This window comes from Mustela nivalis (genome assembly GCF_964662115.1).
Source record: "Mustela nivalis genome assembly, chromosome: X".
Lineage (NCBI taxonomy): Eukaryota > Metazoa > Chordata > Mammalia > Carnivora > Mustelidae > Mustela > Mustela nivalis.
In genome coordinates, this window is record NC_139040.1 from 69,180,517 (window position 1) to 69,196,582 (window position 16,066).

The window sequence follows — 16,066 nt, forward strand, 5'->3', positions numbered from 1 at the left end:
GGATGTAGGTATTTGACTGAGTCATAACTGTGGTCTTGTACCAAAACCCACAGCTCCTGTTTACTTCCTCTGCTCTGTGCAGCCTAATTCATGCACGACTGGTGACCCCGAGGGGGGTGTCTTTTACCTTTCACTACTTTTTTCACAATTTGTGGAAATCCCAGGAACAGAAGGCTTTGACCAGACTCCGCGACAATATTTCCACCTGTGGTACTGTCTGAGTTCTAAATGTAACCCTCTTAAGTCTCACCGAAACACCTCCTTAACAACTCTGACTCCTTGCTCCTCAGGCTCTTAGGAGAATCCTGTCCTGATTTATCAGGCCCCCCTTTAAAAATAATGCCTTGTGTTTCAGAAATTCAAGAGGCCAGTTGTCCATGTTTAATGACTTCTGCATTTGGTATGAAACAACGGGGTCACGGTGGGGCTCCTGCCCTGGGGAGACTCCCTGTAGCCTTAGAGCCCTAGAGGCAGGAGGGAGCTTTCTTATTTTCCCTGCAGGTAGCAGCCGCAAAAGACTGGATCTGCCCAGTTTCTAGATTAGCCAATTTCAAGATGCTGAACAGGAAAGTCATCTCCCATCAGATTTGGGCAGCTTCCAAGTCAGGCTTATTCAGCACCCAAGTTTCAATTCCAGCTAGTGCAGTGGAAGGAACACAAAATCTGTAGTCAGGAGATAAGGCTCGAAGCCCCAGCCCTGCCACAGATGCACTTTGGGCAAATTCCTTTCTCTCCCTGAGCCTTAGTTTCTCACTGGTGAAATGAGGAGTTTGGCCTTGATGATTACTCTAAGTTTCCTCCCAAGGTTGAGGTACCGTAAGGAAGACTGACTTACTCTTGGCAGTCAGGAAACTTCCCTAGCCTGACTGTAAGGTCTGCTTCTTCCTCCTTATTCTCTATTCTTCCTCTTCTTCCTCTGTGTCTACTGGCACAGACACAGAGGAAGGTGCATATTAGACTGTTCTATGTCCCAGAATTTCCAGGCCTAACTGACTTTGAAGCTGGAGGGTGTTCTGTGGGTAGGACAAACTTCAGTGTCAAGACTGTGACTCTCCTGTGATTGCTAATGTAATTCTGGAATAATTACAGCCAGAAACTTTTCTAGTCAAAAAGAATAATGGTTGCAGTGAAAACAGGATTTTCACTTATGAAAATGTTAGAGGACATTTGGGAAAAAGTTCCTGTTTTGCAACTGGTCCTCTTTGCTCCTCTGTAACTAGGTTTAGGCAAGTGTACTTCTCATACTTGCATCCTTACAGAAAGTTGGCCCAGAGAGGAACAGGTACAAAATGACCCCTGGACAAGAGGTTGACTTTAGAGGATTGAATTCCTTCTCCGGATTTCCTGATGTTACCAGAACACTTCATGATACAAAAGCCCAGAGACTTCTCTACTTAGAAAATTCTCCAGTGCAGTCTTCGATGACAGAATGTTCACATTCTTTTCCAAGCTAAACTTCACTAACCTTTTAGTGAAGACCAAACTGTTGAAAGAACAAATAAAAACAAGTGAATGAAAGTGAGGGTAGGGGGAGGGCGAGGGAGGGAGAGGGAATGAACATTAGCAAATTAGTTGTAGGAGGGGAAAATTCTATTAAAGATGGAAATTAAATGAACAACTCAATTTACCTCTTCAGGCATGTGCCTATTCACTGTGTCCAAGGAAATCTTTATTAAATGGCTTCTAAATCACTTTCAGTCAAAGAAAATGTTTAAGGCCTATGTGCATTCTCCTTCTAATAATGGCCCATATACAAGGTGGCAGTGCTGGGCAGTGATCCGAGTCCCTGCCAGAGGCATTGGATTCTCAGAATTGTAATTATAGGGCTTCTAGCCTAGGCAGTTGTCTTCTATTGTCACTAGCAAGTATGTTCTCTCAGTGCTCACTCATTGGATGACCTACAACTGGTTGCCATTCCCCACCACACACATGACTTACACTTCGGTACATTGCTAGCCTACTTGCTGTTGCCCCAAACAGGCCATGTTCTTTCATGCTTCTGAGGGATCTGAGTATGCTCTTCCCTTTGCTGGAATGTCCATTTCCCCCCATCCTTCAAAGCCCAGGTTAAATGCCATTTCTTTCTTTTTTTTTTCCCCTGCGATGTGGCTCCTCACTCCCCCAGGGAGAACTACTTGCTCTTTCTTTGTGCTCCCACAGCACACTGTTCATGCTTCAATGAGAGAATTTTTGATACCATACTGTAATTATTTGTGTGTACTTCCACTATTCTAGCTACACTGGGAGATTTTTGAGGGCCGGCACCATTTTTCTTTATCTTGGTATCTCTATTCCTGACAAATATAAGGTGCTTATTCATGGTCCAGTGAATGAGTGAAAAGAAAAATCTAGTAGCTGTAATTAGAGAGTGTTCCCAAGTCTACCTATTAAGAAGGGAAGTCACCTTTGGACTTGTTAAGGAGCAGAGGGTGTCCTTGTCAAATCCAAGTGAGCTTTCTAGGTTTATTACAATTTCCATTTTAAAGGGGATGTGACAAAAGTTAAAAAGTATATGCTTGACATTGGGGAGGGTATGTGCTTTGGTGAGTGCTGTGAAGTGTGTAAACCTGGTGATTCACAGACCTGTACCCCTGGGGATAAAAATATATGTTTATAAAAAATAAAAAATTAAAAAAAAGGAAAGAAAGAAAAAAAAGTATATGCTTGATAGAGTAATCAAAACAGGATGGTACTGGCATGAAAACAGACACATAGATCAACAGAATATAGTAGAAAACCCAGAAATGAACCTACAATTATATGGTCAATTATCTTTGACAAAGCAGGAAAAAATGTCCAGTTAGAAAAAGTCTCTTCAACAAATGGTGTTGGGAAAACTGGACAGTGACATGCCTAAGAATGAAACTGGATGACTTTCTTTCACCATACAGAAAAATAAATTCAAAATGGATTAAAGACTTAAATTTGACACCTGAAACCATAAAAATCGTGGAAGAGAACATAGGCAGTAAGTTCTTTGACATTGACCATAGCGACATCTCTATACATATGTCTCCTGCGGCAAGGGAAACAAGCAAAAAAATACACTTCATAATAAAAATCCTTCTGCTTTCACAAAGCAAAGGAAACAATCACAAAACTAAAGGACAACCTACAGGATGGGAAGATATTTGCAAATGACAAATCTGATAAATGGTTAGTATCCAAAAATCTACAAAGAACTTTTCAAAGGCAATACCCTCAAAACAAATAGTCCAATTAAAAAATGGGCAGAAGACATGAATAGACAGTTTTCCAAAGAAGACATACAGATGGCCAAAAGACTCATGAAAAGATGCTCAACATCACTTATCATTAGGAAATGTAAATCAAAACGTAATGAGATATCACCTCACTCGTGTCAGAATGGCTAACATCACAACACAAGAAATAACAGGTGTTGGCTGGCGAGGATGTGGAGAAAAGTGAACCCTCTTGCACTGTTGGTGGAATGCAAACTGGTGCAACCATTCTGGAAAACAGTGTGAGGTTTCCTCAAAAAGTGAAAAATAGAACTGTCCTACAATCCAGCAATTGTACTACTAGATATTTACCAAAGGATACAAAAATGCTAATTCAAAGGAATACATGCACCCTGATGTTTATAGCAGCAGTATCTACGCTGGCCAAATTATGGAAATAGGCTATGTGGCCACTGGCTAATGAATCAAGAAATAAGATTTGGCATATATATGCAATGGAATATTGCTCAGCCATAGAAATGCATCCATTGCAATGACATGGATGGAGGTAGAGAGTATTCTGCTAAGTGAAATCAGTCAGCCAGATAAAGACAAATACCATATGATTTCACACGTATGTGAAGTTTAAGAAAAACAAAAACAAAAACACAACCATATAACCAAATGGGAAGAGAGAGAGAGAGAGAGAGAAACCAAGAAACAGACTCTTAACTATAATCAACAAACTGTTGGTTAGCAGAGGGGAGGTGGGTGGAGGCTGGGTGAAATAGGTGATGGGGATAAAGGAGGGCACTTGTTATGATGAGCACTGGGTGATGTGTGGAACTGTTGAATCACTACATTGTACACCTGAAACTAAGATAACACTGGATGTTAACTAACTGGAATTAAAATAAAAACTTAAAAAAAGAAAAAAAGAAAAAGAAATGATCTATTGAGCCATGAAAAGACATAGAGGAACTTAAATGCATATTACTAAGTAAAAGAAGCCAATCTCAAAAGGCAAAACTAAAAAGACAACAGAAAGGTCAGTGGTGGGGTGCCTGGGTGGCTCAGTCTGTTAAGCATCTGTCTTCTGCTCAGGTTAAGATCCCTGGGTCCTGGGACTGAGTCCCACATCAGGCTCCTTGCTCTGTGAGGATCCTGCTTCTCCCTCTGCCTGCCACTCCCCCTGCTTGTGCTTACTCTCTCTCTCTCTCTCTGACAAATAAATAAATAAATAAAATCTTTAAAGAAAAAAAAGAGAAAGATCAGTGGTTGCCAAGGGTTAGGGGGAGGCAATGATGAAAAGGCAAAGCAGAGAGGATTTTTAGGGAAGTGAAACTATTCTGTAAATACTGTATTCTATGGGAATCTATGTCACTATACATTTTGTCAAAACCCCTAGAATGTACAGTACCAAGATGAAGCCTAATGTTAACTATGTACTTTGAGTGATGATGATATATCAATGGAGGCTACTCAATTATAACAAATGTTCTTACTCTTGGTAGTACATAATCTGGTGGGGGAGGCTGTCCCTGTGTGGGGCAGGAAATATATGGGAATGCTCTGTATTTTCCCCTCAATTTTGTTGTGAACCTAAAACTGCTCTAAAAATAAGCTACTAGAAAAAACCGACATGCTGAAAAAATCAAATGTACTTTTGTAAATCCGTAATATCTTGGTTAATGGCCAGGCCCAATGGAGAAGGCTTTCTTCATTGACCCCGGCTCTCGGCTGTTTTCCAACTTTGCTCGGATCAGGTGCTCAGGAAGCCAGGCCAATCCTCAGCTTCTTTACAACAGGGGCACAGGTTTTCCATGTAGGCTATGGTACTGTGAGCCACCAGAGTACCCTCGTGCTCAGAGAAGGAGCAGGCTGCAGCTGAAGCCAGTCTCTTTGGTCTACTCTGGGACTGATAATCTACTCTATAAAGCTCCAGAAATCTTAACAGAATCATTTTACTTAAAGCATTTCACTTTTTATTTTAAAAATATATTTATTTATTTATTTGACAGAAAGAGAGAGAGAGAGAGAGAGAGAGAGAGAAAAGGGGAGAGAGGGAGAGAGTAAGCACAAGCAGGGGGAATGGCAGACACAGGGGAAAATCAGGCTCCCTGCTGAGAAGGAGCCCAATGTGGGGCTCGATCTTAGGACCCTGGGATCAAGACCTGAGCTGAAGGCAGATGCTTAATGACTGAGCCACCCAGGTGCCCTGATTTTTTATTTTTTAAAGGATTTTATTTACTTATTTGAGAGTAAGAGAGCAGGAGCATAGGGGAGGGGCAGAGGGAGAAGCAGACTCCCCACTGAGCAGGACCCCAGGATCATAACCTGAGCCAGAGGCAGACACTTAACCAACTGAGACACCCAGGTGCCCCTACTTAAAGTGTTTTAGTGAAAATCATTAATTTCACTTTATTTTCTTTCCAGGTCAGAACACGGAAATAGTTACTTAAAACTGGTTTTGTATTTGGTTTCTTTTTTTAGTCTTAAGGAGTGGACCATATAGCATAATTCTGTCTTTTGGAACTTGTTCTGTTTTTTTGCGTTCTCCTATTCAAGTATGCAAGTGCTTGTATAAGCTCTTGGGTCAATCTTGTTGCAAGTATATTAGAAACATACTGACCCAACAGTGGCACAATGGATCTGCTCAACCAGAAGCTTCTTTGAAAGGACCAAAAGATCAGGGTATTCCTCCAGCTTTCCTTTTCCCATCACAGAGAAAATGATATTGAAACCCCAAAGTGAGAAATACTTTCTCGGACTATCTAAGGCATAGGGTAGGGATAGCTTTAAGGCCAAGAACAGGGTACTGACATCTTTCGGGGAGGTGGTATACCTAGTCCCCACAAGCTGTCTTAGGACTTAATTTATACGTGATTATTGATTCCATAAAGGAAGGTAAAGAAAGGACAAAGGAAAGGGGAAAGAGTAATGAAGAATGAAGGAAAGAGATGTAAATTTAATTGTATAAAAGAGGGAGCAAGAAAGAATAATAAAAACAACTTTCATATACTGCTAGAGAAGCAATTTCATGAATCATCGCTGAACAACAATCTCTACTTCTTGTTTCATGGAAGCTACCATACTCAAGGAGGTCACAGGTGATTGACTAAAACACTGGACAACCAACATTGAAAGAATATATAAAAATATTACTCCCTTGGTTTTTTTCCTTCTAATTTTAGAAAAGACACGAGAACAATTTTATAAAATCAGGAGCTTAACTTACCCTTTTTCTTGTTTTTAACTGGACCTGTTAAAAAAGAAAATGGAAAATTAAGTCCCTGGAAATTAACATAAAGTGTTTATTCTCCAAGACAGTCATAGGAGAAACTCCAAAGACACTGCAGATTTTGAGGGAGCCCCACACCAAGGGTCAGGTCATTGGCAAGGTATCTCCCAATTATCAGACCTCTCCAGTCTGTTTCTGTTTTTTGACTATTGTAACAAGAACGTTACAAGAAAGATTTTTCCACAGAAAACTCTTTCAGTCTCCATCTTTGCAGTGAGGGAATGGGTACTTCTTTGTAGAGATGAAATGCCCATAAACGCAGAACTCAACAACCTTAGGACGGCATTCCATTAATTCTGCGAGTCCTGAGATTGAAGAGTCACGCATTCAGGTGAAGAACTGGTATGAAGTCTCCTGCATTGAAGCTAAATGGAAAAGAGGGTCATTTTCACAGAACAAACAGCAGCAGCAGCAGCAGCAGCAGCAGCAGCAGACGACGACGACGACTTTGGAGTCACTTATTGTGATTTCAATTGTTAGTTATTAAAGCAGTGTGACCAAAATACATTCATGTGGGTACCACATGCACTCCTGATGTAATTGACTATAAGTTAACAGACACTTTAAAAAAGAAGTGTCAACAGTTTCACTGACAATGAAATCACAGGCGTTTTCTTGGAAATTGCTTCTAAAGAAAACAATTCTAATCAATTGAGGATACTCAATGGGAAAACTTTTGCTATATGGTTAGGTGACAACCACTCCCCAGACACACACAATTTATGGATCTTCCACAAATGTTTTCCCCTCCTGGGGACCCAATTCTCTTCATTCTGTAGGTGGATTTGATTTTCTTTAGATGCAGGTGTTTAAAATCTGTTCCAAACTCCCATGAAGATACTATTGGACATTAAACCGTTGTCATTGTCCCCAGGAGCTTACAAAAAGAACACCAAGCATTTGCATATTGTTTTTTTTTTTTTAAAGATTTTATTTATTTATTTGACAGAGAGAGAAATCACAAGTAGGCAGAGAGTCAGGCAGAGAGAGAGAGAGAAGCAGGCTCCCGCTGAGCAAAGAGCCCGATGCGAGGCTCGATCCCAGGACACCGAGATCATGACCTGAGCCGAAGGCAGCGGCTTAATCCACTGAGCCACCCAGGCGCCCCTGCATATTGTTTTATAACCCATAAAACCTGGTTATTTCCATTTATCATCTCATCTTATTTTTACAACAAGCCTAGGATGATCTTTACCTGTAAGAGCAGGCTCTATCAGAGGCAGGCATAGGTCCCTTGATAACAAATGGCTGTCTGGCCTTCCCTTGCAAAAGAATTTTATTTTTGTAGCTTCCCTGCTAAATTTCACGTGTAACAGTAGGTATTATTATGTATGTGGGATGTATTAGGTTGGGTTCAGCAACTTGCTGCACTGAAGGTCATCAGTCCCCATTGTTTTATCCTTGTTGCTCCTCCTTTTTCTTCCTCTCAGCCTTTGTCTTCTTCCTTTGCTGCTTATCCTTTATGTGTTTAATGGCATTGAGAGTCCTTGATAATGTGCATGGGGGTTCTGGCAAGGAAGCATAGCTGTGCAAATACTACAAAGATGGAACAACTCAACATAAGCAGGGCCACCTCTTTGACCAAAAACAAAGCTATTGGAGGAAGGTTTTATGAAGAAAGGCCCAGTCCCATCAGCCAGCTACCAGCCAGCGAGCCAGCCACCTCCGCAGGGCAGAGCAGTGGGGTCACAGAAAGTGCAGCGACACTGCACTCACAGACCAGCTGTGCTAGCCCTGGACAAGGTTCTGACCATTTCAGCTGCCTAAAGTTTCAGCACTGTCATATCACCCTTCAAAGCAGGTTTTGAGGAGATCAGATTATCACAAGCAACCAGTCTTCACCAAGCGTGCCTCTGGAAGGCAGCAAGGTAAATAAGGAAACAACTCTACCTGGAAAGACCATTCAGTTGGATACAAAAATATCAAAGAGGGGAGACAAGGAATTATATTGGCTATTTGAGAAAAGAACCAACAAACCCAAACTTCCTGGAGAAAGTGTGACTTAAATCAACAACTGAAAAGAGGGAAAGGGAAGTTAGAATTTTTTTTTAAACTTCTGTTGTGTTTACCAGGAACCAACTCATTGTACGTATATAAATGCATGCATACATACATACATACATACATACATAAAAGGGGGAAGAAAAAGGAAAAATTTATTTTTTAAACAAAACTAGCTTTATTTCACTTTTTTTTCAGTGAATCTTATTTTTAACTCAGGTGAATAACAGCTATTCAACAACTCTATATTATATGTTATGCTCATTACAAGTGTAGCTACCATCTGTCCACATACATTGCTATTATAATATTATTGACTATATTCCCTATGCTGTATCTTTTACCCCCATGATTTATTCATTTCAAAAAGAAAGCCTATATCTCCCACTCTCCTTTACCCATATTGCCCATCTCTCTACCCCTTTCCTCTCTGGCAACTCTCACCTTGTTTTCTGTATTTATAGCTCTGATTGTGCTTTTTATCTGTTTATTCATTTGTTTTACTTTTAAGATTCCACATGTAAGTGAAAGAAAATGGCATTTATCTTTCTTTGTCTGACTTATTTCACTTAGCATTTATATCTTCTAGGTCCAGCAGTGTCACAAATTGCAAGATCTAATTTTTCTTCTGGCTGAGTAATAATATTCCATATCATCTATTGATGGACATTTGGGCTGCTTTCATATCTTGGCTACTGTAAGTAATGCTGCAATAAACATAGGAGTTTTTGAATCTGTGTGTTCATTTACTTTGGGTAAATACCCAGTAGTAGAATTACTAGATTATATGTTATTTCTATTTTTAATTTTCTGAGGAAACTCTTTACCGTTTTCCGTAGTGGCTGTATCAATTTACATTCCTGCCAACAGAGTACAGGTCTCTCACTTCTTTCTCAACACCATTTGTTGAAGAAACTTGTCTTGCAGCTTTAACATTGCTTTCTTTGTCACCATATTTTGCTATTATAATTCTAGTATGTCTTAGGTGGATCTGCTTTTATTGATTTTCCTGGGGGTCTCTGTGTCTCCTGGATCTGGATATCTGTTTACTTCCTCATTAGGGAAGTTCTCAGCTATTATATCTTCAAATGTATTTTCTGCCCTCCTTTCTCTCTGTTCCACTGGGACTCCTATGATGTAAATGTTATTATGTTTGGTGGAGTCACTGAATTCCCTAAGTCTATTCTTATAATTCATAATTTTCTCTTTTTCAGCTTGATTACTTTCCACTACTCTGTCTTCTAGGTCATTAGTTCATTCCTCTGCTTCTTCCAGCCTGTTCATTCTATCAAGTGTGTTTCTCATTTTGTTTATTGAACCATTTATCTATGTTATGTCATCCCTTATCTCTGTGTTAAGAGTCAAACTCATGTCTTTCACTCTTTTCTCAAGTCCAGAAAGTATCCTTATGTTCATTACTTTGAATTCTCTATCTGGCACATTATATCTGTTTCACTTAGATCTCTGGCCATGACCTTGTCCTGTTCTTTCATTTGGGAAAAATTCATCTATCTTCTCATTTTGTTTAAGTCTCTTGCCTGCTTCTTTGTGTTAGGAAAGTCAGCTACTTTTCCTGTTGTGGACAGTAATGGCCTTAAAAAGAGGACTAGTACCCTACAGTGTAGGGTTTCCTGTTTCCCAGGGCCTAGAACTACAGGGAGTGTCTCTAGTGTGTGCTGTGTGTGTTCAGCAGTTGTGTCTTGGCTGCTTTACCCTTCAGGGCCTTCATCTGCAGAAGATTTCCTTGCCTGTTGTGGGCTATGTTTGGTCCCTGGCCTGAATGTGGTGGGTCTTAACTACATGTGCTTCATCTACTTGTGAAATAAGACCTGACACTATTGCTGCTGGAACTTAGGTCCTGCTAAATTCCTGGGTCAGGAGACATGGTGTGGGCAGGGGTTTGGGCTGGTCTATCTGGGGGAGGGAGCCCTCCATGCTGGGACTGAGGCAAGTGTGACTAGGAAGGGTGTTCCACCAGAGCACAAGGGTTGGGTCTTGGTGTAAGCAACTTAGGTAGTGAGTGTCCATTCTGCCCTGATTCCTGCAGGTGGATCTGTATTTCTGCTGAGGGGCGGGGAAGGGAAATGGTGCCTACCAGTTCCTTTGTTCCTGGAGGAGTATCTCCATTAATGCTACCTCTCTGGGACATGATCTGAGATGAGCAAACAACCTTCCCGCTGTGTGCCCTAGGTACTTTTCAGATTTCTGTTTCTGCACTGTATGTCTGCAGGCTGTTTGCCCTGCCTTCTCTCCAAAAGCAGCTCCAATGCCTCTGGGCTCTCTCTGAGCAAGCCTGATGACCTTTAGAACTCAAGGCTTTAAGCCCTGCTGGTTGCAAGAACTCACAAAATTTTGCCCCTCTCACTTTCTAAGCCAGTTGCTATGGGGGATGCATTTTCTCCTTGCATTCCCCAGTATGTCAGTTTGTCCCTTGCCATTCTTTGCAACTGTGGCTCCCTACCCACTGCAGTGGCCATGATCTGTTTCTCTCCCAAACAACACCTCTGTACTTCCTACCTTCTTCAATGTGGTTTCTTCTCTCCCTTTAGTTGTGGAGTTTGTTCTGTCAGTCTTCAGGTTGATTTCTGGGATATTTAGGATGATTTGATAGTTATCTAGTTGTATTCACAGGATGAAGTGAGCCTATGGTCACCCTACTCTGCTGCTGTCTTCCTGGACTCCAAGTTGTATAAGTTTCTTATATATTTTGGATATTAATTCCTTAATTAATTCCTTGTTGGATATATAATTTGCAAATATCTTCACTTGGTCTTTTTGTTTTGTGTTTTAATTTTATTTGCTATGAAAAAGTCTTTTTTATTTTCATGTAGTTCCAGTCATTTACTTTTGCTTTTGTTTCCCTTGCCTGAGGAAACAGAGCCATAAATATGTTGCTAAGACTGAATGTACTGCTTGCATTTTCCTTTAGGAGCTCTATGATTTCAAGCCTCACATTTAGGTCTTTAATCAATTTCAATTTTATTTTTGTGTGTGGTATAAGAACAAGGTCATGTTTAATTCTTCTGCATGCAGCCATCTAGTTTTTCCAACATCATTTATTGAAAAGACTGTCTTTCCTCCATTATATATTCTTGCTTTCTTTATGTAGCATAGGTTTATTTCTGGACTTTCTATCCTGTTCCATTGATCTATGTATCTATTTTTGTGCTGGTACCATACTGTTTTGATTACTGTAGTTTTGTAATATATCTTGAAGTCTGGGATTGTGATGCCTCTAGTGTATTGTTCTTCTTTCTCAAGATTGCTTTGGCTCTTTGAGGTCTTTTGTGGTTCCATATAAGTTTTAGGATTTTTTTGTTCTATTTCTATGAAAAATGCTATTGGTATTTTGATAGGGATTGTATTTAATCTGTAGGTAATTTCAATAGTATTGACATTTTAATGATATTAATTTTTCCAATCCATGGGCATGCTATATCTTTCCATTTGTTTGTATGGTCTTTACTTTCTTTCATCAATGTCTTAGAGTTTTCAGAATGTAGGCCTTTCACTTCCTTGGTTAAATGTATTCCTGTAGCTTATTCCTTTTTTAATGTAATTGTAAAGGTAATTGTTTTCTTAATGTCCCTTTGTGCTATTTCATTATTAGTGTATAGAAATGCAACAGATTTCTGTATATTAATTATGTATCCTGCAACTTCATGGAAGTTACTTATTAGTTAACAGTTTTTTGGTGGAGTCCTTAAGACTCCATATAGTATCATTTCATCTGCAAATAATGAGAGTTTTACTTCTTCCTTGCTGATTTGGATGCTTTTTATTTCTTTTTCTTTTCTGATTGCTGCAGCCAGAACTGCCAGTACTATCTTGAATAAAACTGGTGAAGTAGACATTCTTGCCTTTTTCCTGATCTTAGAGAAGAAGCTTTCAGTTTTTCACCATTGAGAATGATATTAGCTGTACTTTTTTCAATATATGGCTGTTATTATGTTTAAGTATGTTTCTTCTAAATCTACTTTGTTGTGAGCTTTTAGTCATGAGTGGATATGGTGTTTTGTCAAATACTTTTACTATATCTACTACATATTGAGACTACTACCATATATGGTTTGCATTCTTCTTCTTGTTAATGTGATTTACAACATTGATTTGCAAATATTGGACCACTCTTTGTGTCCCAGGAATAAATCCCACTTAAACGTGGTGAACAACATTTTAAATGTACTGTTGAATTTGGTTCACTAATATTTTTGAGGATTTTTGCATCTGCGGTCATCAGAAATATTGGCTTATAGTTTTCTTTTCTTTTTTCTTTTTTTTTGGTAATGTTTTTGGTTTTGGTATCAGTGTAATTGGTGGGTATGTAGGATGAATTTTGAGGTTTTTCTTCTTTAAAAATAGTTTGAGAAGAATAGGTATGACCTCTTCTTAAATGTTTCACAGAATTCACCTGTGAATCCATCTAGTCCTAGACTTTTGTTTGTTGGGAGGGTTTTGATTACTGATTCAATTTCATTACTAGTAGTTGGTCTGTTCAAATTTTCTACTTTTTCCTCTTCAGTTTTGGAAGATTATATATTTTTAGGAATTTGTCCATTTCTTCTAGGTTGTCCAAATTTTTGGCATTGTAACTTTTTATAATATTGTTTTACAATTCTTTCTATTTCTATAGTGTTGGTTGTTATTTCTCTCCATTTTAAATTTTATTTATTTGAATCCTCTTTTTTTTCTTGATGAGTCTGGCTAAAGGTATATAAATTTTATCTTTTCAAAGAACCAGCTCTTGGTTTCATTTCTCTGTTCTTCTGTTTTAAGTCTATTTCATTTACTTCTGCTCTAATATATATTTCTTTTCTTCTACTAGCTTTGGGCTTTGTTTGTTCTTCTTTTTCTAGCTCCTTTGGTGTAAGGTTAGATTGTTTATATAACATTTTCTTCTTTCTTGAGGTAGGCCTGTATTATAAAATTATCTTTTAGAATTCCTTTTGCTGTCTACCAAAGATTCTAGACTGTTGTGTTTTCATTTTCATTTGCCTCCAGGTGTTTTTTATTTCCTCTTTGATTTCTTCATTGACCCATTTGTTGTTTAGCCTCCATGTGTTTGTGTTTTTCCAGTTTTTTTTTCATGTAATTGATTTCTAGTTTATACCATTGTGGTCTGAAAAGATGCTTGATGTGATTTCAGTCTCTTAAAGTTATTGAGACCTGTTTTGTGGGATAACATGTGATTTATTCTAGAGAAAGTTCCATGTGCACTTGAGAAAGAATTTGTATTCTACTGTTTTTGAATGAAATAGTCTGTGTGTATCTGTTAGGTCCATCTGGTCTAATGTGTTATTCAAAGACTATTCCCTTATTGATTTCCTATTTGGATGATCTTTCCATTGATGTACATGTGTGTTAAAGTCCCCGACTATCATTGTGTTGCTGTCAATTTCTCCCTTTATGTCTATTAAAATTTGCTCTATGTATTTTAGGAGCTTCTATGTTGGGTGAAAAGATATTTATAAGCATTATATCCTCTTCAGTCCTCTTGTTGGATTGATCCCTTTATCCTTATGTAGTGCCCTTCTTTGCCTCTTGCTACAGTCTTTGTTTTAAAGTCCATTTTGGGGGTGCCTGGGTGGCTCAGTGGGTTGAGCCTCTGCCTTTGGCTCAGGTCATGATCTCAGGATCCTGGGATCAAGCCCGCTTCAGGCACTCTGCTCAGCAGGGAGCCTGTTTCCCCCTCCCCCCCTGCCTGCATCCCTGCCTACTTATGATCTCTCGCTCTAATAAATGAATAAATAAAATCTTTAAAGTCCATTTTGTCTGATACAAGTATAATTACCCTGGCTCTTTTTTTTTTCTTCCACTTGCATGGTATTTTTTCTCATCCATTCACTTCAAGTCTATATGTGTCTTTAGGTCTGAAGTTAGTCTCTTGTGGGCAGCATATAGTTGCATCTTGTTTGAAACAAAACAGCTTATTAAACTACCCACAAATAATGAGTATTAACATCTTAATGTGTATCTAGAAATTTCTTAAGTCGTATGTACATGTATTTTTGCAAAATAGAGTAAAAAATGTTAGAAAATTTTTTCTATGTCAGTAACTATATTTCTGCATTATCATTTTTAATATGGATACATCAGCATTATAAAGGTAATTCTTCATATTTTTCTACTTATTTTATGATTTTACTTTTATGTTTAGATCTTTAATTTAGTACAGATTTTAGCATACAGTGTGAGCTAAAGAGCTAATTAAAATTTTTACTTTCCAAATGACCATGAAATAAAGAATACTGAGAGCAATAGGTCTTAAAGCCTGTCCTTTCTCTACTTCAACTTGTGTCACAGAAGGGCTATCAGAAAGCTTCTACTCAGTGGCTATTTGGCATATCCCTTGGAAAAAAAATGAGGATGAAGGGACGCCTGGGTGGCTCAGTTGGTTAAGCAGCTGCCTTCGGCTCAGGTCATGATCCCAGCGTCCTGGGATCGAGTCCCACATCGGGCTCCTTGCTCAGCAGGGAGCCTGCTTCTCCCTCTGCCTCTGCCTGCCATTCTGTCTGCCTGTGCTCGCTCTCTCCCCCTCTCTCTCTGATAAATAAATAAAATCTTTAAAAAAAAATGAGGATGAAGAGTTATAGACAAGATTTTCACTAGACTGTATTACATTTCTCACAAATGGTAGTGAGTACATCATCTTTCTTTCTTATTCTAATATAGCTCACCACAGTTAGTAAATAGTTTTTATGAGTTTTAACATGGATCTCAGTGCCCTGGCTCTATAGCCACCATACCCATTTCTTTCACTTGAGACCACTGTAGTTGTCCAGCTTCAAGAGAGAAAATGCCAGGGAACTAGAACTATCTCATGTTAGATATGGCTATCTTGACCCAGAAAAAAGCAGCAGCTTCTACTGAGTTCTATATATCTTATATATATTGATTTATTTTCTCTCTCTACTTCAGAACATTTTTCATACCCACTCAGAGTACTACCACTGGCACATGTCTGCTTCTGTGGTAACAGGCTATATTTCTATATCATTCCAATTCCCTCTGTTTGTAACCATCATGCTTTTTGTAGGCAAAACCCACAAATTCATCAGAATAGGACAGACAGCTGTCCAGTCCAAGAAGGAGTACAATTGAGATTTGACAGGTTTTGATCAAGGTGAACACGGAATTTGCTATTTGGCATTAAGAAGGAGGGGTCTTGTAACAGCATCAGGGCCATAAAGGCCAGCAGCAGTCCTAGTCAGATTCTGGTCCTGACTGAACCACAAAAGGATGATAGGGCAAGTGATACTTTTCTTTTGATTCTTCATTTCCCAAGTTAGGGAACATTTGTATAGTTTGTCTTTATTCAAGGTCTAGGGTTCTGATGGAGATAAAAATGTGATAACTAGAGCTAACATTTACTGAATATACATGAGCCTTAGTTGTTTTAGATAATTCACTTAGGAATTACAATAATCCAGCAAAGTAGTCTTTGTTATTATTATTTTATAGATAAAGAGATGTATTAAATAAATTTATAAATAATAAAATATAAATAAATACATTTACAAGGTCACACAACCTATAGATATTCTAAGATAAACTGAAACTTCAGAATGATTCATATTATTCT

General features: G+C 38.7%; 1 protein-coding gene across 5 annotated transcripts in view; it reads right to left on the reverse strand.

The window, feature by feature from the left end:
* EDA (ectodysplasin A) overlaps positions 1 to 16,066 on the reverse strand; it is a 509,608-nt gene that overhangs the window by 12,690 nt on the left and 480,852 nt on the right. For all 5 annotated transcript variants that reach the window (XM_082716204.1, XM_082716206.1, XM_082716205.1 and 2 more), the window contains exon 3: positions 6,421 to 6,444. In XM_082716204.1, coding sequence (XP_082572330.1) covers positions 6,421 to 6,444 — 24 coding nt within the window. The remainder of the gene's footprint in view (positions 1 to 6,420; positions 6,445 to 16,066) is intronic.